The 22,269-nt window shown below is 43.3% G+C and overlaps 1 protein-coding gene across 2 annotated transcripts; it reads left to right on the plus strand.

Moving 5' to 3' along the window:
* Positions 1-1,553: 1,553 nt before the first annotated feature.
* Positions 1,554-13,644, plus strand: LOC115152835 (zinc finger and BTB domain-containing protein 18). Of its 2 annotated transcripts, none has more exons than XM_029697696.1 (2): positions 1,554-1,949; positions 8,773-13,644. In XM_029697696.1, exon 2 carries the CDS (start codon positions 8,787-8,789, stop codon positions 10,407-10,409), a length of 1,623 nt encoding a protein of 540 aa, XP_029553556.1. In that variant the 5' UTR covers positions 1,554-1,949; positions 8,773-8,786; the 3' UTR covers positions 10,410-13,644. The 2 variants fall into 2 exon arrangements, with proteins under 2 accessions (XP_029553556.1, XP_029553555.1); XM_029697695.1 differs by lacking the exon at positions 1,554-1,949 and adding an exon at positions 3,747-4,781.
* The last annotated feature ends 8,625 nt before the right edge of the window (positions 13,645-22,269 follow it).

Below are 22,269 nucleotides of genomic sequence, written 5' to 3' on the forward strand. Positions count from 1 at the left end.
TTATGTGCATTTAAAGATGTAATGTATTTTTTATTAAATACTGTGAATCATTACTGTGTTTTGAACTGTATTAGTAACGCCAATTAGTTTACTGGGATGAATTTAGGAATGTAAATGTCCAGACTGGATTTCCACTACAGTCTCAACACAAGCAACCTGTTATTTGGTATTTATGTACATATGGAGCATCTGTAAGACATAACATCATACCACTTCGAACATTCATGAAATAGGCCTATGATAACTTTTGGGCCCCTATATCTTTGTTCGATGTGATTGTAGTCACAAACTGATTATCTTGTTCTCCAGATTTACGGTCCTGCATGGGTAATCACTGCCCTGGCACTTGGTGCAACTTTTTACGTTGCTTACAAAACTGGATGCTCTAATGAAATGTCTCGAAATTGACTGAAGTTTGAACCTCCATATTATAACACAGTATATAATGTTTTATAACGTGTTTATCATCTATAATGTTCTCACCAAGTCTTAGAATATCTTGCCTATAAGTCTTAGAATATCTTGCCTATAAGTCTTAGAATATCTTGCCTATAAGTCTTAGAATATCTTGCCTATAAGTCTTAGAACATCTTGGATATAAATCTTAGAATATCTTGGATATAAGATATAACATAAGGCTCACATCAAAGGAGACATGCAACTTCAGCATAATGTTGCTCGTCTCTAAATGAAGTTATAGTGTTGTACAATATAACATATATTACAAATAAAAATACAAAGTAGCCTATTCGTTTTTAATTACTTTAGGCTAATTATTGACGAGAGTGCACGTATTCGACATAAAATCAAGACATGGCTATTGTATGTCCCTGAGACACACTGTAAAAAACAGAGAGTTAGGCGATTAATTTTATCGCTAGTGAATGAACGTGCTGATAGTTTAGACGACTAAACTCAACTCCGTGATTTACTATGGAGTCGAGCTGCAACTAGCGTGGGCGGAAGGGTAATCCGACATCACATAAAATTAAGTTTAGATATATATTTTTAAGCTACTGATTTCAGGTAGCTTTTCTTTGGTTGCTGAAATCAGTAGTTTTTTAAATAAAAAGTACATTTTATGTGATGTCGGAGCTCCAGTCCGCCCACGCTAGTCACCGCGCAACTCCAACATAAATGATGAAGTTGAGTTTAGTCGGCTAAGCATTACCTAATGATAGGACTATAGACAAAGGACTACTATGATAGGCTAACCTATTCATCATGCATAAACTATTTCATATTCTTGCAAAATATATTGGCTATCCCATGGCAATAGGAAAATTACTAAAGTCTGAAAAAATTGCCTAGAAATAAAATCACTTTATTCAAACCAATTAATTAACAATTGATTGTGCTACCTTGGTGCATTCTGCTCGCTTCTAACGCAGTTATTTTACGCGTCAATTGCCTTATATTCGCAGAACTTTTCGTTGCAGTCCTCATTTTGTACCCGGTGACAAAAGTTTTTCTTTCAAGAATATGAAGATAGTGCACCTGTTCTTCCTCTCTATTGGTCGAAGCATGACTACAGTACCCACGAACCCCTGCGCTCAGCCTCTCGCTCACTCTGTGCTCTGCGCCAGTCTGTTCGGGGAACCAGTTCGCTTGGCCTTTTTTCTGCCTTCTCACTGTTGCCTGGTGTCAACCTACACCCAGTAGACATATCCCTCCCTCTTCAGCGACTGCTTCCAATTTGCCTTCACTTTTCTTATCACAAGCACTATTGGCTTTTGCACTGTCAGTCAGACGCCTCTACGGTAGCTGGAGTTTAGTAGCAACAGCTCGGAAACATCTGGCTGCCGCAGCCCTTCTATCTCATCTCGCTCGCTCCGTCTTTCCTGCCACTGCAGGTTGTTATGGACATTTGTTGAAAGTCAATCTAGTTCTTTTTCAACCTCAAGAGGATTTTGACGAAGGACGCAGGAAGACATTGGAGCTTGTTGTCTGTAAGTGCCTTTAATACCACAGTCCCGAAAGGGTGATGAAAGGAGGTTAAAGAATGAAAGGGGAAAAAGTAATAATCCTTTCTAGCGACTGTTGTGTTCACATAATAGTTGCTATGTTAGCTCCTTCGTAGTGCCTGTCGGCATTGCATCGGGGCCTGCTACAGAACTGCTATAGCCTACTACTGATCGAACGTTTACTTTTTTTTGTTAGCCACCGTGGCTAGCTAGCTTGATTGCGTTAGTGTGTGTGCGCGCGAGATATTGTAGTCTTGTGAATGTTGTGTTGTGTTGCTCGCGACAGTGTTCCATTCTGGAACCAGCAGCACAGGGAAATGTTGGGAGCCAGACCCGGGAGGAGTAGCCTACAGAGGTTGACAGATACATTGATCAGTTGCTTGTATCGGGAGTAGTGTGTCATGTCCGGTCTCAAGAAGTTTATGGAAGTAATGGCTAATTTATGACAGTTGTTTCCTGGCTTTTGATATTTTTTGTAGACTAGGCTAATCAAAAGAAAGACAATGGCAATGATACAATGTATATAATTGGATTAAGTGTTATGTGTTGCAAGTTGTAATATTAATGTTGTAATATTGTTACCCAAACACACTAGGGCTATTTAATGATACATGATATCTTTTTTGTGTGTGAAAGGAATAGGCTATGTTCTGTGAAAAGCCTCGGATCCTGAATCGGTAATATAGGCTAATTATTTAGGTGCAACTCAAATTTTCCCATTTGCATGCAGGGTCACTGATTTGAAGGTAATTTAAAGATATATATATGAATAACACAAGGTATCTGGCCATAGGTTTGTTCTATTAGCCTACATATAGCCTATATAGTCGTGTGTTTCTCCTCTTTCTAAAGTATAGGCTACACTCATTAACATAAATTGCAATTAATTCCTAAAGGTTTTGATCTTGTAAATTTTCATAACAAAACTTGTGAATTATATTACATCACTGAAGTTGGAGTCTTATATCTCCCTCACTAACTTTAAGCATCAGCTGTCAGAGCAGCTTACCGATCGTTGCACCTGTACATAGCCCATCTGTAAATAGCCCACCCAACTACCTCATCCCTATATATTTTTATTTTTTTTGCTCCTTTGCACCCCAGTATCTCTACTTGCACACTCATCTTATGCACATCTATCACTCGAGTATTTAATTGCTAAATTGTAATTATTTTGCCACTATGGCCTATTTATTGCCTTACCTCCCTAATCTTACTACATTTGCACACAATGTATATAGATTTTTCTATTGTGTTATTGGCTGTACGTTTGTTTATGTTTGTGTAACTCTGTGTTGTTTGTGTCGCAATGCTTTGCTTTATCTTGGCCAGGTCACAGTTGTCAACTGGCCTACCTGGTTAAATAAAGGTGAAATAAAAAAACGTAAAAAATGACCCTTATGTCAACAGGAACATGTTGAATGTCTTGAATATAAAGTTCACATCTATATAGGCTACACAAAAAAATGTGAATATATGATCAAATCAAAGTTTATTTGTCACGTGCGCCAAATACAACAGTGAAATGCTTATTTACAGGCTCTAACCAATAGTGCAAAAAAGGTGTTAGGTGAACAATAGGTAAGTAAAGAAATAAAACAACAGTAAAAAGACAGGCAATATACAGTAGTGAGGCTATAAAAGTAGTGAGGCTACATACAGACACCGGTTAGTCAGGCTGATTGAGGTAGTATGTACATGTAGATATGGTTAAAGTGACTATGCATATATGTTGAACAGAGAGTAGCAGTAGCGTAAAAGAGGGGTTGGTGGTTGGTGGGACACAATGCAGATAACCCGGTTAGCTAATGTGCGGGAGCAGTCTATTGTTATTGTTTGTTATTGTTTCATGTGAATAATAATGGAAGGCATATAGATGTGTGGCTGTGATCCATTGACATGGCAGATAAATTAATTCCTTGTGGAATATAAATACCCCCTGAAATATTCACACGAAAGAGTGGAATACTTTCACAAAAGAAAGCAGAAGCTGTAGTCAGTTTTAGGCAGCCCATTAAGGAACAGTGTAGTTTTTGTTTTATTTAGAATATCACCCATGAGGTCAATACGATTGTTCCCATTGTTATTTTATACATTTTTCTGTCAGTTGTCCAAAGGGTTAGGGAAATGAATTACGGTAATGGCAAGGGCAGTGAACCATAAAAATGTTGAAAACAATATCAGCAGCGTGGATCTGTCAGTTACAAATTTGCTGTGCTGGCCTTTGTTTATGGTTACTGGAAGGAGAGCAGGCGGCAAAGAAAACAAAAAACTTGAGGGTATTTAAATTCACTGCGCAGGAAACTAGGTTCGAAAAAAAGTGTTGGTTTTCACACAGACCTATTTTCTAAAGTTATCCTTTAGAGTGAAGAGGTAGGGGGAAGTTGTGTAGTTTTCCACCCAAGCACCTCAATACATTTACATTTACGTGTACCCCTTTTTTTTAGAGAGAGGAGAAAAAAAGAAAGAAAGTTGTATAAAGGAGAGGCTGGTGGCAGAGTGTAGAGGAGTAGCATATGGCTGTAAAAGGAGCACAGCTGGAGGTAGCATTTCCATCTGAACATGATGTCAGAGCAGCTGACAGGCTGCCATCCCCCAGTCTTTTATTCTAATGCACAGACTGGGAGTTAGTGTGTGTGCGGATCTGTGTGCAGGAGGAGGTATCTCATTCCCCTCCAACATCTCCTCCGCTTTGCATCTGTCTTCCACAGTTTGCATTTTTTTTCTCTCCTACCCCCTCATTGATTCTGCAAAAAAGCTGCAGCCGGCCCAGCTTTTCTACTACAGTGGACTTAATCAAGTTGATGCATACTGCAGGTACTGTGGGAAGGGGTCCGGGGCCCTGGGAGGGTTTTGTTTTGTATGAGTAGCTCTGGCTTTTCCAGGGCTTTTTTTCCAGGGCTTTTCCCAGGTCAGGCTACTTTTAGTCAGAGCTCTATGGAATAGGAAGTGAAGGATTTAGTCTACGTGTTGTGTATGTGTACAGTAGTTGTTTACTGTAGCTAAGCAGGGGACTGGTGTAGTCAGGAAGAGCTTTCCTAGTTTTTCTCTGGTTTGTAGTGAGCAAGTTGGGCTTGAAGTTGAATGTTTGTTGAAATTATTGTCATTTGTTTCAACCAAAATACATTTCTTTATTTGTGTTTAACTAATGATTAAATGCAATTTAACGTGTATTTATTGTCTGGTAAACACAGTATTCATTTATCAAATCTGATCCAACAGATAACTGCTACTACCAAAATTGTAAATCTTTATACCCATAAAAGTTATTCTGGTTAAAACGTCCACAAACGATGTAAAAAAAAATAAAATACAAATCTATAGGGTAATTTTTACTAAGAATAATTAAACCTTTTAAATCTAATTTTGGGGCGGCTGGTTAGAGCGTTGGGCTGGTAACCGAAAGGTTGCTGGATCGGATCCCCGAGCTGTCGTTCTGCTTCCTGAATAAGGCCGTTAACTCACTGTTTCCCGGTAGGCCGTCATTGTAAATAAGAATTTGTTCTTAACTGACTTGCCTAGTTAAATAAAGGTTAAATAAAAAAAATACAAAATAACTGGCTTTGAAATTACTTGAAAGCCTGATGTCCTCTTTCCCTGGCTTGTGTTCATTTTTTCTGTTGGTGGTGACTAATTTAGAAGTTGCAGATTTGAGCTGCCTGAATTGGCTAGACAGCTGTAATCGCACTCCTCCTAGTCTTAATCTCTTTATCTGGGCAGCAGCTGCCATATGGCCACAGTCAGCTGGATCAGATGTTTGTAAGCCTCCTTCTTCGTCCCTCTCTGTCCTGACAGACCCTAATTTGATCGCTGCTACCTTGTGAGTTGTCCTGCTATCTTTATTTTTAGCCATCTTAAGGATTAGGATGGCTGTAGACTACAGGGCACTTCAAGTGATTGTACTGTAAATCTTCAGTGCCTCCTTTAGGGCGGATGTGCGGTTTCTAGAAAGATTTGATGAGGGGGAGCGTGGGGTGGTGGGACTTGGCTGGGGGGTTGGACATCCTTGTCCCTGTAAGCCTCCCATTAAGGAAAATCTGAACTCTGCTCCAGTGAGGGGATGACACACTTGTTCACTCACACTCAAAAGGGTTTATTTAACTGCTTAATGTTCAGGCTCATGTATTATTTCAGGCAAAAAAAGATACTTGGTTAACAGGTGTGATCCATTTTTTTTCTCATTCAAAAGTAGGAATCTGTTATTATTCAAGTTTATTTAATTAAATGTATTTCTGGAATAGGACTCTCTTTTTAGCAAATATAAATAGCAATGGGAGTTGACAATAAAAGGCCTTTTGTAATTACCAACAAGGCAACTTGTTTTTCAAACCCTTCAATTCGGCGTGTACAGTCGTTATTCTCAGTATACATACAGTAGGCCTCTGGAATCGGTAGCTTGTGTATGTGAGGATTGCATGTGTACCTGAAATCCTGTTACCTAAAGAGGCTGGCCAGGCCAATGTGGGTTATTAAAAATAACCTCACTAGGAGCCAGGAGAGTAAAGCGTGGAAGCAGTTCAGTTAGCAGGCGGGCGGGCAGACATCTGTGTGACCAGGAGGAGGTTAGCTGCTGAAGCCTCTCTGTGATCATGTGGAGCAGCCATACAGTGAGGGGGAAAAAGTATTTGATCCCCTGCTGATTTTGTATGTTTGCCCACTGACAAAGAAAGGATCAGTCTATAATTTTAATGGTAGGTTTATTTGAACAGTGAGAGACAGAATAACAACAAAAATATCCAGAAAAAACGCATGTCAAAAATGTTATAAATTGATTTGCATTTTAATGAGGGAAATAATTATTTGACCCCCTCTCAATCAGAAAGATTTCTGGCTCCCAGGTGTCTTTTATACAGGTAATGAGCTGAGATTAGGAGCACACTCTTAAAGGGAGTGCTCCTAATCTCAGTTTGTTACCTGTATAAAAGACACCTGTCCACAGAAGCAATCAATCAGATTCCAAACTCTCCACCATGGCCAAGACCAAAGAGCTCTCCAAGGATGTCAGGGACAAGATTGTAGACCTACACAAGGCTGGAATGGGCTACAAGACCATTGCCAAGCAGCTTGGTGAGAAGGTGACAACATTTGGTGCGATTATTCACAAATGGAAGAAACACAAGAGAACTGTCAATATCCCTCGGCCTGGGGCTCCATGCAAGATCTCACCTTGTCGAGTTGCAATGATCATGAGAACGGTGAGGAATCAGCCCAGAACTACACGGGAGGATCTTGTCAATGATCTCAAGGCAGCTGGGACCATAGTCACCAAGAAAACAATTGGTAACACACTACGCTGTGAAACACTGAAATCCTGCAGCGCCCGCAAGGTCCCCCTGCTCAAGAATACATATACAGGCCCCTCTGAAGTCTGCCAATGAACATCTGAATGACTCAGAGGACAACTGGTGAAAGTGTTGTGGTCAGATGAGACCAAAATGGAGCTCTTTGACATCAACTCAACTCGCCGTGTTTGGAGGAGGAGGAATGCTGCCAATGACCGCAAGAACACCATCTCCACCGTTAAACATGGAGGTGGAAACATTATGCTTTGGGGGTGTTTTTCTGCTAAGGGGACAGGACAACTTCACCGCATCAAAGGGACGATGGACGGGGCCATATACCATCAAATCTTGGGTGAGAACCTCCTTCCCTCAGCCAGGGCATTGAAAATGGGTCATGGATGGGTATTCCAACATGACAATGACCCAAAACACACGGCCAAGGCAACAAATGAGTTGCTCAAGAAGAAGCACATTAAGGTCCTGGAGTGGCCTAGCCAGTCTCCAGACCTTAATCCCATAGAAAATCTGTGGAGGGAGCTGAAGGTTCGAGTTGCCAAACGTCAGCCTCGAAACCTTAATGACTTGGAGAGAGGAGTGGGACAAAATCCCTCCTGAGATGTGTGCAAACCTGGTGGCCAACTACAAGAAACGTTTGACCTCTGTGATTGCCAACAAGGGTTTTGCCACCAAGTACTAAGTCATGTTTTGCAGAGAGGTCAAATACTTATTTCCCTCATTAAAATGCAAATAATTTTATAACATTTTTGACATGTGTTTTTCTGGATTTTTTTTTGTTATTCTGTCTCTCACTGTTCAAATAAACCTACTATTAAAATTATAGACTGATCATTTCTTTGTAAGTGGGCAAACGTACAAAATCAGCAGGGGATCAAATACTTTTTTCCCCCACTGTAGGTCGCAGTCTAGAGCAACACCTCTCCCAAATATCGTCCGGAAACATTTAGGTTTATAGAGCAATTAGACTCTACCTGTTTTTTATTTGGTGTTTGTGTGTCTGAAAGTTGGAGTTTGTTGGTGGTAAAACATGTTAGCAGAATCTAAGAAGGAAAATGTATCTTTGGTGATGTTTTAGTGACAGTTTTGTAAATGTAGTTTAAAATGTTAAGGATTTCTTGTGTAGGCTAATTTTTGTTCCGTTTTGGGTGAGTGAGAGAAAGTGAGAGAGGGGGTGAGTGAGAGAGAGGGTGAGTGAGTGAGTGAGTGGGTGAGTGAGTGCATGAGGTGAGAGAGAGAGTGAGAGCTGAGTGGGTGGGTGAGTAAGGGAGAGAGAGGGTGTGTGTGTGAGAGAGGGTGGGTGAGTGAGTGCATGAGGTGAGAGAGAGAGGGAGAGCTGAGTGAGTGAGAGAGAGTGGGTGAGTGAGTGAGTGAGTGTGGGTGAGTAAGTGAGAGAGAGGGTGAGAGCTGAGTGGGTGAGTGGATCCAGACAGGTTGTCTGCAAGCTAAAACAAAAATAATGTACCTCTAACATCTTCTAAAATAATGTGCCTCTCTGCTGTCTGTTCTAGGTTATGAAGACATCATGGAGTTCCCAGACCACAGCAGACATTTGCTAGAGTGTCTGAGTGAGCAGAGGCATCAGGGTTTCCTTTGTGATTCCACTGTGCTGGTCGGCGATGCCCAGTTCCGAGCCCATCGAGCAGTGCTGGCTTCATGCAGCATGTACTTCCATCTCTTTTACAAGGACCAGCTGGACAAAAGGGACATTGTTCATCTGAACAGCGACATTGTTACAGCCCCGGCGTTCGCTCTCCTGCTGGAGTTCATGTACGAGGGGAAGCTCCAGTTCAAAGCCCTGCCCGTGGAGGATGTACTGGCTGCTGCCAGCTTCCTCCACATGTACCACATTGTCAAGGTCTGCAAGAAGAAGCTGAAGCATAAAGCCACTGCGGAGGCAGACAGCACCAAGAAGGAGGAGGACGCTTCCAGCTGCTCTGACAAAGTAGAGAGCTTCTCCGAGGGCAGCACGGGCCAATCAGCCACAACTGACCTATTGCCCAGTGACGATGAAGACCTGGAGTCCAAGCAGGACCCCAGCAGCCTGTGGATGAGGCTACCCTCTGACCATGCAGGCACCCCTGCCACTGCCACCAGCCCAGGGGAGGATGACGCCCATGGCAGTCCCCCCAAGCTGCAATCCCCAACTGGCAGCCCCAGCAGCTCTATAGGCTCCCTGTCCCGGAGGTCTGTGGGCTCCCGTGGCTCCCGCAGAGTGTCGTCGGATGCAGACTGTGTCCTGGACTTGTCTGTGAAGTCCAGCCTGACTGGGCCCAGCGAGGCCTTGTCCAATAACCCTTACTTCTGTGGTGTGGTGATGCCAGATAGCCTGCAGGGCACCCTGGTCCAAGTGAAGCAGGAGAAGAACACGGGCTCAGACCATGAGGACCTGGTGAGTGGCGACTACGAGATGGACCACAGCGGGCCCAAAGCCACCCCTCCCAGAACCAACGGAGGTCTGAACCACCACTTGGTCAGCAGCCATGCTCACAGACGCCTGGAGGCCCACCTGTCAGCCCTGCGTGATGCCACCCTGGCCAGCGAACTGGAGCGTGACGACAAGGTCAGCAATAATGACATGCTGGGGGGAGAGAGTGAGAGGGCCCAGGTTGAGACGGCCAGCATCGACAGCGCCCTGCTGCCCTACGTGTCCAACATGCTGAACGCCCCTCACACTCAGATCTTCATGTGCCCCCTGTGCAACAAGGTGTTTCCCAGTCCGCACATCCTCCAGATCCACCTCAGCACACACTTTCGCGAGCAGGAAGGCGTGCGTGCCAAGCCCGCCAGCGACATCAACGTGCCCACCTGCTCCATCTGCGGCAAGACGTTCTCCTGCATGTACACCCTGAAGCGCCACGAGCGGACTCACTCCGGGGAGAAGCCATACACATGCACCACGTGCGGTAAGAGCTTCCAGTACTCCCACAACCTGAGCCGGCACGCCGTGGTGCACACCCGAGAGAAGCCGCACGCCTGCAAGTGGTGCGAGCGGCGCTTCACCCAGTCCGGGGACCTGTACCGCCACATCCGCAAGTTCCACTGCGAACTGGTCAACTCGCTCTCTGTCAAGAGCGAAGGCCTCAACCTGCCCACCCTCCACAGGGACTGGGCCATAGAGGATAGTTCTCAAGAACTGTGGAAGTGAAGCCTGCTGAAATAATCAGGACTTGTTTGTTTTTAAGCTAAATGAGAGAGGTGTCAGTGAAGGTTGGGCAGAGAGGTAAGGGAGTTGGAGCACGGGTTGTGGGTAGGAGAGGAGTCTGATTCAGTCATGTTTCTTGTACGTACATTACAAAATCTGGTGAAATGGCACTTTAATAGAACATGAAGATGTTACTACTGTTTTCAGTTCCAGTCCTTCGTTCTGTTCTAATCTTTTCTTTGTTCAGATTTTGTTCAATATAAAACAAAACATGGGCGCTGGTATCAACAGCCAGTGTTATGTCATCTTCTTGTGTATGGATACACTCCTTAATCTAAGGCACACCTTCAACCACAACCATATGAAGTGTTCAGGTATCACACTGACGTTAAAGATTATTAGAATACACTAAACGGGTACTGTGATCATCAATTTATACCAGTACACATATGTGTGTGTATTAATATATGTGTATATAGTGCACTATATTTTTATTATCAAATTTCATTGGTGTGTGTGTGTGTGTGTGTGTGTGTGTGTGTGTGTGTGTGTGTGTTTAAGGAAACTGTGGAAAGAGGTCTGCTCTAACAAGCTTCTGCTCCTTAAGCTCTTGACTGATGAAAGACATATGGCACTCATGCAATGTACAGCTTCCTTTTTCACATGAATTAAAGTATTTTCTAAAATTCTTTATGAATGATTATTATACAATTTCTTAAATTTATCTTCAGCCTTTAAACATCCCTTTAATTTCATTTGGCTGTATCCTATAGATTTCTGTAGTGATTATGGATTTATTTTTGGAAAATGGGATCTGATATTGCATGAAGTCCAACCTGTATATTTGAAATGTGAATTACTGTATAACTGTACACTGTAATTGAGCAAATATAGAACAGACTATGTGAATATCCAAGGGTGCAGTCGGTTAAGAAACCCGGAATATTCCAGTTATGGAAAATGCATGAATATGATTTATCTTACATTTTCTTGTTTTTTTTGTTTGTTGGGGAGCGGGTGTATTCTAAATTAACTTATTTCATTCTTAAGTAGTTTATTTATTTTCTCTGCTCTTTTTGAGAGTCTGTCGGGACTCCTTTGAAATGTTCTTCTGGGCTGTGAAGATTTTGTGTCAATGCACTGGTCTTGGGTTTGAGTTTGTGTAACGGAATGTGAGGTGAAGTTTGTCGTCAGACTGACAGAGGTGGCAGTGTGGGCTGAATGCCAGTAGTGACCTAACTAATCTACAGAAGATCTCCACTAGTGTGTTTGCCTCCCGTCCATACAGCACTTCATCACAGTCTACTCTGCTGCATGGTGGTCAGGGAGTTAAGGTTCCCAACTACTGTAGCTATCTGCAGTTAACATTCTGCTTTGGTATTTTCTGCTTTCTCATCGACGTTAAGTAAGCGTTGTGGGTAATTTATTTATATTTTTATTTGCCACTTGTTTCTAACTGTGCGGCCAATGAGAAGGTCTTGCACTGATCTATGAGAGAGAGAGAGAGATGCTCACCTGCTCATGCCTGAGTACTCCTGAAGGTTCTTTGTTTCAATAGTAAAGCCTGAGTACTCCTGAAGGTTATTTGTTTCAATAGTAAAGCCTGAGTACTCCTGAAGGTTATTTATGTTTCAATGGTAAAGCCTGAGTACTCCTGAAGGTTATTTGTTTCAATAGTAAAGCCTGAGTACTCCTGAAGGTTATTTATGTTTCAATGGTAAAGCCTGAGTACTCCTGAAGGTTATTTATGTTTCAATGGTAAAGCCTGAGTACTCCTGAAGGTTATTTATGTTTCAATGGTAAAGCCTGAGTACTCCTGAAGGTTATTTATGTTTCAATGGTAAAGCCTGAGTACTCCTGAAGGTTATTTCTGTTTCAATGGTAAAGCCTGAGTACTCCTGAAGGTTATTTCTGTTTCAACAGGAAAGCCTGAGTACTCCTGAAGGTTATTTCTGTTTCAACAGTAAAGCCTGAGTACTCCTGAAAGTTATTTCTGTTTTAAATGGTAAAAGTTGAAGAATCAGAGAGCAGCACTGCACGCTCCTAATTTGAATGTCTGCGTGCATCTGTTTGAGTACGTACTGTATGTATGTACACGTGCGTGTTTTGTACTGAATGCGTAATCCTTACTTTTGAAGGGGAAGAATTGGCATGCTTGATTGCACCATTAAAGCTTATTTAACTGAGATTTATTTCTGAAAATATGCCTTTATGAAAATTACAGTTATAAATTATAGGTTCACGAAATCATGGATGCTATTACATTCAAGAGGAGATGTATTTAATCGTGAAATTATTGAATTAACCTTAATATTATATCTAATTTTCATAAAATTTGAACTAGTCTTTATTTCAATATTTTATTTAGGATTTTCCAAATTTTTAGGAATGTGAACATTCTGAGAAAAAATCTGCACTCAAAAAATGATTGTGCACAAAAATCATGGAATCAATCAAACAAAAGCAAAAGTTGAACTCTACACAAACTCAGTTGTTATGAATGTCTGCACTTTGGCATGTCTGGCATGTCCACACTGTCCCGGGGGTTTGGTTTGCTCGTCAGTGGACGTGGTGGTGGCAGCATCAGCTGGTGACATGGGTGCTCCTTGCCAACTGCACACACTCATGGCATTTTGCACAGTGGTAATTGATCTCTGCATCCATGGAAAATATATCATATGTGGGTTAGCTCTCTGTTTGAAGACTTATTTACAATTATTGCTGACTTTTCTTATTGTACTGGACCGCCTTAAACTACTGTAAACAGCTTGGTTTTTTTTCACGTTATCACTGGAACACTGAAAGTGTGCGTAACTGGACTGTTTATTGACCTTTTGGAAATGGAAAGGAAGCTGTGAAATGACCCAATAAGCATCTCCGTTTATATCAATCCAACTTTGGTTACTTGAATACAGGAAAGGTCCAATGGGGAAAAAACATTCAAATGTAGACAACAATGAAGAGAGGGGAGGGGGGAAATAGAAAGAAATCGGTTAAAAAGGACAATCACTGTCTGAAAAATAAGCAGATTTTGATTCAAATATATTTGCTTCCCTGTGAGATTTGGTTTATTTTTCTGGATTTAAGCATTTAGCTTTGACAATCATAGTATGTTTTGTTTTTTCTCAAGGGGAGTAAATTCTAAGGCTGTTTAGTTTTGTACTTTTTTGGTGTGCTGTTGTTGAAATTTTTTAATTGTGTGCAAACTGCAATAAATTATAAGAACCTTAAAACTCAACTCCAATGTAAATGTGTGTGTTTAATTGGTCACATAAAGAGTGAATAACATGGGTACCATTCAGTCGGCATAAAACTACCGCACATTTAGAAGATTAGTTAAATGCTTATTATACTTATTAATACAGATTAGAGCCACAAATTTTAACACAAGGAAGATATCATCTGCTGAAATGATTGTAACATTATTTTTTTTTCTTAATTTAGTTTCATAAGTGTTTAAACCAAATGGACTTCTCAGAGGCCTGTATGTATTAGATACAAGCTCAATCAAATGTTACAATTACCGATGTTGGGGAAGCTACTCTGAACATATAGTTCGCCAAGCTACCTTTTACTTCACACTGGAGGAAGTTAAGCTACACTAAAGCTACCCTTAAAAACATAGTTTACTTAACTAAAGTTACTTTGAAAAAGTAGTTCACTACATCCAAATTACTTTGTAAATTATCATATGTAAATATCAGATTACAAATTGCAAGAACAGATATTAACATAATGTTTAATTTAGCCTATTAATCACACAAACAATGTTTCAAGTGAGAATTAGGAAGGTCTGATGCCAAAAAATAAAGTAAATTCTTGCCTACTTCACCCATATTTTATTTTTGCAAATAGTAGTGTGTAGTTCCAGTAGTGAGCTACACCGCTACATGGTAAAACAGTAGTGTGTAGTTCCAGTAGTGAGCTACACCGCTACATGGTAAAACAGTAGTGTGTAGTTACAGTAGTTAGCTACACCGCTACATGGTAAAACAGTAGTGTGTAGTTACAGTAGTTAGCTACACCGCTACATGGTAAAACGGTAGTGTGTAGTTCCAGTAGTTGGCTACACCGCTACATGGTAAAACGGTAGTGTGTAGTTCCAGTAGTTGGCTACACCGCTACATGGTAAAACGGTAGTGTGTAGTTCCAGTAGTTGGCTACACCGCTACATGGCTAAAAGTAATTAACTACTGAAAACATGACCTTGACTTGAATTAAGTTAAACTATCACCTGTCACCAAGCTACTGCAAAATGTAGTTTAGTTACTTGTTGTTCACTGCTCCCCATCACTACAATTACACACAACCCTAAGTGTGTATCATTTAATGCGATATATTAGCTATACTTACACATCTGAGTATTTCAACATATTCTAGCATTGCTCTTCAGAACTAACTATAGTGACTGTGATTCGGTACTTACTGTATAATCATAATAGATATAGTGTTCTCATATCTTTCAGCAATGAAGGTAAGGGAAGCCTTGGCATCATTCATTTTTCTATGCCATGTTGTGTGTGTCTGTGTGTGTGGGGATAGGCTGTGGATCTAGATTGGACCCCTGTAGTTGCATGGCCAGTGTGTGTGTGGGGGGACAGGCTGTGGATCTAGATTGGACCCCTGTAGTTGCATGGCCAGTGTGTGTGTGTGGGGATAGGCTGTGGATCTAGATTGGACCCCTGTAGTTGCATGGCCAGTGTGTGTGGGGGGGGACAGGCTGTGGATCTAGATTGGACCCCTGTAGTTGCATGGCCAGTGCGTGTGTGTGGGGACAGTCTGTGGATCTAGATTGGACCCCTGTAGTTGCATGGCCAGTGTGTGTGTGTGGGGATAGGCTGTGGATCTAGATTGAGCCCCTGTAGTTGCATGGCCAGTGTGTGTGTGTGGGGATAGGCTGTGGATCTAGATTGAGCCCCTGTAGTTGCATGGCCAGTGTGTGTGTGTGGGGATAGGCTGTGGATCTAGATTGGACCCCTGTAGTTGCATTGCCAATGTGTGTGTGTGTGTGTGTGTGTGTGTGTGTGTGTGTGTGTGTGTGTGTGTGTGTGTGTGTGTGTGTGTGTGTGTGTGTGTTGATACATCTGGCTGGCTAAGGCGTGGGCTGGAACTGAGAAAATGTGCAGCAGCTTGTTGAGACCCAACCCCCCCCCCCACAATACACACACACACACACATCCTCCTGCCAAAGCTCCTCAAGTACAGTTTTCCAAGAAACAAATCAGCTTTATCTAATGTCTAGCTGCTCTGCAAACCTGGCCTTACAGATGCATTAAGGACTGACCACAGTGAGCGTTATTCATTAGGGCATTACTACAGATGGTCATATGCTGTAAGCCAGCCCTTCACCAGCAACACTTAACACCCCCATCTCCCAATCACTGGAAGATTTTCTTCTCTTTTCACAGGCATGATATTGTTTATGAAACATGTAAGTGTTTGTAACTTGTAGATTTATTCATGTTGACAATACAGAGGCGTCATAATATTATTTCTAAATGGTTTATTAACTATTCATTACACCTTTATTTTTACATCAGTTTTAACTATGTCCATGCAATATTATCACATTTGTACCTTTTTCATTATTTCATTTATTGAATTTCACCCCTTAGACAGGAGCAATGACATCAAGTTGACACTTATGGATTTTCTTTAAGTCCCAAAAATAGTCATTAGAAAGACAAAAATATCACCACTATTAATGACCCTAAGTAACTATGTATTGTTTGAAAGTGTCATGAAAAATAATGAACCTTTACCTACTTCATTATTGCTAGCTACACTATGCTCCTGAAAATCTGCTTGAAGAATACAATTTGCTCTCAGATGGAGCTGGGTGAATTTAGGTCATTAATTTGTATCTGTCCTTTGTTTATGTAAGGAACGGGGACAAAATGGCAGCTGCAGAAACATTTCGCTGTGCCGAAGGGTAGTGGGCTCAACATGTTGGAATCGGCGACCAGCTTGTAGCTACAACACAGAAGTTTGTGTGAGCCAGTTCTCTACCAAGCTGTGAGCGCCTGGGCAGGGGAGAGACAATCACATGCTTCCACAAGGCCAGCTATGGCTGTGAAGTTACAAACATTCATACTGAATAGGACTGTACTAAGTGTCCTGCTTCATATGAAAAATTTATCCTAACACTCCCACAAACAAAAGGCTGATTTGCTTGAGGTGAATGTTGCTGTTGAAGAATTAGAAGTCTTGCAGTACTTTCTCAAGAAGCCATAGGGGATACTGTTGCATCAGATACACAAGTTAAGTATACCTTTGCAGAAGGATTTTAATTGAGGTCAAATATCTAGAGAGCAAATATTCTACATAGAGGTAATAAAAATGTCTAACCAATAACCACACAACTCTAAACTTGCTGATTTTTCAATGCCAAACATGAAATGTTTGCATTTGTGCCGTGGATTGAATGAAGCATTAAGTCTGAGGAAAAAAGGGAGAAGTGTACAAGGGCAGAGCTTTTAAAAGGTTGCAATAACAGACAGGAGGGAGGAATTTGTCTTTCTTTTGATTGTCTGCGTATTTAAAAAGCATCCCATCGTCAAGCACTCAGCATACAAAGACAGAAGGCTAGCAACAAGCACCTTGTCTCCACCCAGACAAAGCAGTTGTCTCGAACTTGAATGTCAGTGTTTCTGTTAGAGGGGCCCAGACCATACCCCTCTCACACACACACCATACTCCTCGCACACACACACCATACCACACGCACGCACGCACGCACGCACGCACGCACGCACGCACACACACACACACACACACACACACACACACACACACACACACACACACACACACACACATACACACCCCACCCCCCCCCCCAGGAACTTTTTTGGTGGCTTGTATGGTATGAGATCACACTCCTGACAGCTCTTTTGTGTGAGTCTTTCAAGGAGTGGAAAAAATCTGGGCTGTATAGATGGAAAGAGTGGCCTGTATGGACGGTAAGAGGCAAGAGTGGGCTGTATGGACGGTAAGACTAAATAGTGGGCTGTATGGATGATAAGAGGCAAGAATGAGCTGTATGGATGGTAAGAAGAAAGAGTGGGCTGTATGGATGGTAAAAGGAAGGAGTGGGCTCTATGGACAGTAAGAGGCACGAGTGGGCAGTATGGATGGTAAGACTAAAGAGTGGGGTGTAGGGATGGCAAGAGTGGGCTGTATGGACGGTAAGAGGCACGAGTGGGCTGTATGGATAGTAAGAGGAAAGAGTGGGCTGTATGGATAGTAAGAGGCAAGAGTGGGCTGTATGGAGGGTAAGAGGCAAGAGTGGGCTGTATGGATGGTAAGAGGAAAGAGTGGGCTGTATGGAGGGTAAGAGTAAAGAGTGGGCTGTATGGAGGGTAAGAGGAAAGTGTGGGCTGTATGGAGGGTAAGAGGAAAGAGTGGGCTGTATGGAGGGTAAGAGGAAAGTGTGGGCTGTATGGAGGGTAAGAGGAAAGTGTGGGCTGTATGGAGGGTAAGAGGAAAGAGTGGGCTGTATGGAGGGTAAGAGGAAAGTGTGGGCTGTATGGAGGGTAAGAGGAAAGTGTGGGCTGTATGGAGGGTAAGAGGAAAGAGTGGGCTGTATGGAGGGTAAGAGGAAAGAGTGGGCTGTATGGAGGGTAAGAGGAAAGAGTGGGCTGTATGGAGGGTAAGAGGAAAGTGTGGGCTGTATGGAGGGTAAGAGGAAAGTGTGGGCTGTATGGATGGCAAGTGACATGAGTGGGCTGTATGAATTGTAAGTTAAAGAGTGGGGTGTATGAATGGTAAGAGCCAAGAGTGGGCTGTATGGATGGTAAGAGCCAAGAGTGGGCTGTATAGACTGTGAGAGGCACGAGTGGGCAGTATGGATGGTAAGACTAAAGAGTGGGGTGTAGGGATGGCAAGAGTGGGCTGTATGGACGGTAAGAGGCACGAGTGGGCTGTATGGATAGTAAGAGGCAAGAGTGGGCTGTATGGAGGGTAAGAGGCACGAGTGGGCTGTATGGATAGTAAGAGGAAAGTGTGGGCTGTATGGAGGGTAAGAGGAAAGAGTGGGCTGTATGGATGGTAAGAGGAAAGAGTGGGCTGTATGGATGGTAAGAGTAAAGAGTGGGCTGTATGGATGGTAAGAGGAAAGAGTGGGCTGTATGGATGGTAAGAGGAAAGTGTGGGCTATATGGAGGGTAAGAGGAAAGAGTGGGCTGTATGGATGGTAAGAGGAAAGAGTGGGCTGTATGGATGGTAAGAGGCAAGAGTGGGCTGTATGGATGGTAAGAGTAAAGAGTGGGCTGTATGGAGGGTAAGAGGAAAGAGTGGGCTGTATGGATGGTAAGAGGAAAGAGTGGGCTGTATAGAGGGTAAGAGGAAAGAGTGGGCTGTATAGAGGGTAAGAGGAAAGTGTGGGCTGTATGGATGGTAAGAGTAAAGAGTGGGCTGTATGGAGGGTAAGAGGAAAGAGTGGGCTGTATGGATGGTAAGAGTAAAGAGTGGGCTGTATGGAGGGTAAGAGGAAAGAGTGGGCTGTATAGAGGGTAAGAGGAAAGTGTGGGCTGTATGGATGGCAAGTGACATGAGTGGGCTGTATGAATTGTAAGTTAAAGAGTGGGGTGTATGAATGGTAAGACTAAAGAGTGGGCTGTATGGACGGTAAGAGGAAAGAGTGAGCTGTATGGATGGTAAGAGCCAAGCGTGGGCTGTATGGACGGTAAGAGGCAAGTGGGCTGTATGGATGGTAAGACTAAAGAGTGGGCTGTATGGATGTTAGAGGAAATAGTGGGCAGTACGGACAGTAAGAGGCACGAGTGGGCTTTTAATGACGGTAAGACAAAAGAGTGGGGTGTACGGATGTTAAGAGTAAAGTGTGGGCTGTATGGACAGCAAGAGGCACGAGTGGGCTTTTAATGACGGTAAGACAAAAGAGTGGGTTGTATGGATGGAAAGAGGCAAGACTGGGCTGTATGAATGGTCAGACTAAAGACTGGGGGTGTGTGGACGGTAAGAGGAAAGAGTGGGCTCTATGGATGGTAAGAGGCAAGAGTTGGCTGTATGGATGGTAAGAGGCAAGAGTGGGCTGTATGGATGGTAAGAGGAAAGAGTTGGCTGTATGGATGGTAAGAGTAAAGAGTGGGCTGTATGGATGGTAAGAGTAAAGAGTGGGCTGTATGGATGGTAAGAGGCAAGAGTTGGCTGTATGGATGGTAAGAGTAAAGAGTGGGCTGTATGGATGGTAAGAGGAAAGAGTGGGCTGTATGGATGGTAAGAGGAAAGAGTGGGCTGTATGGATGGTAAGAGGAAAGAGTGGGCGTGTAATGATGATAAGACTAAAGAGTGGGCTGTATGGATGGTAAGAGGAAAGAGTGGGCTGTATGGATGGTAAACGGAACGAGTGGGTTTGTAATGACGGTAAGACTAAAGAGTGTGTTCTATGGATGGTACGAGGCAAGAGTGGGATGTATGGATGGTAAGAGGCGGGCTGTATGGACTGTAAGTGGCAAGAGTAGGCTGTATGGATGGCAAGACCAAAGAGTGGGCTCTATGGATGGTGTTAGGCAAGAGTGGGCAGTATGGAAGGTAAGAGGCACAAGTGGGCGTGTAATGACGGTAAGACTAAAGAGTGGGCTGTATGGATGGTGTTAGGCAAGAGTGGGCGTGTAATGACGGTAAGACTAAAGAGTGGGTTGTGGGTTGTATGGATGGCAAGAGGCAAGAGTGGGCTGTATGGATGGATGGTAAGAGTAAAGTGTGGGCTATATGGACGGTAAGAGAAAATAGTGGGCTGTATGGATGGTAAGAGGCACGATTGGGCTTGTAATGACGGTAAGACTAAAGAGTGGGTTGTATGGATGGTAAGAGGAAAGAGTGGGCTGTATGGATGGTAAGAGTAAAGAGTGGGCTGTATGGATGGTAAGAGGAAAGAGTGGGCTGTATGGATGGTAAGAGGAAAGTGTGGGCTATATGGAGGGTAAGAGGAAAGAGTGGGCTGTATGGATGGTAAGAGGCAAGAGTGGGCTGTATGGATGGTAAGAGTAAAGAGTGGGCTGTATGGATGGTAAGAGGAAAGAGTGGGCTGTATGGATGGTAAGAGGAAAGAGTGGGCTGTATGGATGGTAAGAGGCAAGAGTGGGCTGTATGGATGGTAAGAGTAAAGAGTGGGCTGTATGGAGGGTAAGAGGAAAGAGTGGGCTGTATGGATGGTAAGAGGAAAGAGTGGGCTGTATAGAGGGTAAGAGGAAAGAGTGGGCTGTATAGAGGGTAAGAGGAAAGTGTGGGCTGTATGGATGGTAAGAGTAAAGAGTGGGCTGTATGGAGGGTAAGAGGAAAGAGTGGGCTGTATGGATGGTAAGAGTAAAGAGTGGGCTGTATGGAGGGTAAGAGGAAAGAGTGGGCTGTATAGAGGGTAAGAGGAAAGTGTGGGCTGTATGGATGGCAAGTGACATGAGTGGGCTGTATGAATTGTAAGTTAAAGAGTGGGGTGTATGAATGGTAAGACTAAAGAGTGGGCTGTATGGACGGTAAGAGGAAAGAGTGAGCTGTATGGATGGTAAGAGCCAAGCGTGGGCTGTATGGACGATAAGAGGCAAGTGGGCTGTATGGATGGTAAGAGGCACGAGTGGGCTTTTAATGACGGTAAGACAAAAGAGTGGGTTGTATGGATGGAAAGAGGCAAGACTGGGCTGTATGAATGGTCAGACTAAAGACTGGGGGTGTGTGGACGGTAAGAGGAAAGAGTGGGCTCTATGGATGGTAAGAGGCAAGAGTTGGCTGTATGGATGGTAAGAGGCAAGAGTGGGCTGTATGGATGGTAAGAGGAAAGAGTTGGCTGTATGGATGTTAAGAGTAAAGTGTGGGCTGTATGGACAGCAAGAGGCACGAGTGGGCTTTTAATGACGGTAAGACAAAAGAGTGGGTTGTATGGATGGAAAGAGGCAAGACTGGGCTGTATGAATGGTCAGACTAAAGACTGGGGGTGTGTGGACGGTAAGAGGAAAGAGTGGGCTCTATGGATGGTAAGAGGCAAGAGTTGGCTGTATGGATGGTAAGAGGCAAGAGTGGGCTGTATGGATGGTAAGAGGAAAGAGTTGGCTGTATGGATGGTAAGAGTAAAGAGTGGGCTGTATGGATGGTAAGAGTAAAGAGTGGGCTGTATGGATGGTAAGAGGCAAGAGTTGGCTGTATGGATGGTAAGAGTAAAGAGTGGGCTGTATGGATGGTAAGAGGAAAGAGTGGGCTGTATGGATGGTAAGAGGAAAGAGTGGGCTGTATGGATGGTAAACGGAACGAGTGGGTTTGTAATGACGGTAAGACTAAAGAGTGTGTTCTATGGATGGTACGAGGCAAGAGTGGGATGTATGGATGGTAAGAGGCGGGCTGTATGGACTGTAAGTGGCAAGAGTAGGCTGTATGGATGGCAAGACCAAAGAGTGGGCTCTATGGATGGTGTTAGGCAAGAGTGGGCAGTATGGAAGGTAAGAGGCACAAGTGGGCGTGTAATGACGGTAAGACTAAAGAGTGGGCTGTATGGATGGTGTTAGGCAAGAGTGGGCGTGTAATGACGGTAAGACTAAAGAGTGGGTTGTGGGTTGTATGGATGGCAAGAGGCAAGAGTGGGCTGTATGGATGGATGGTAAGAGTAAAGTGTGGGCTATATGGACGGTAAGAGAAAATAGTGGGCTGTATGGATGGTAAGAGGCACGATTGGGCTTGTAATGACGGTAAGACTAAAGAGTGGGTTGTATGGATGGTAAGAGGCAAGAGTGGGCTGTATGGATGGTAAGAGTAAAGAGTGGGCTCTATGGATGGTGTTAGGCAAGAGTCGGCAGTATGGTAGATAAGAGGCACGAGTGGGCGTGTAATGACGGTAAGACTAAAGAGTGGGTTGTAT

Source organism: Salmo trutta, chromosome 18, assembly GCF_901001165.1.
Source record: "Salmo trutta chromosome 18, fSalTru1.1, whole genome shotgun sequence".
Classification (NCBI taxonomy): domain Eukaryota; kingdom Metazoa; phylum Chordata; class Actinopteri; order Salmoniformes; family Salmonidae; genus Salmo; species Salmo trutta.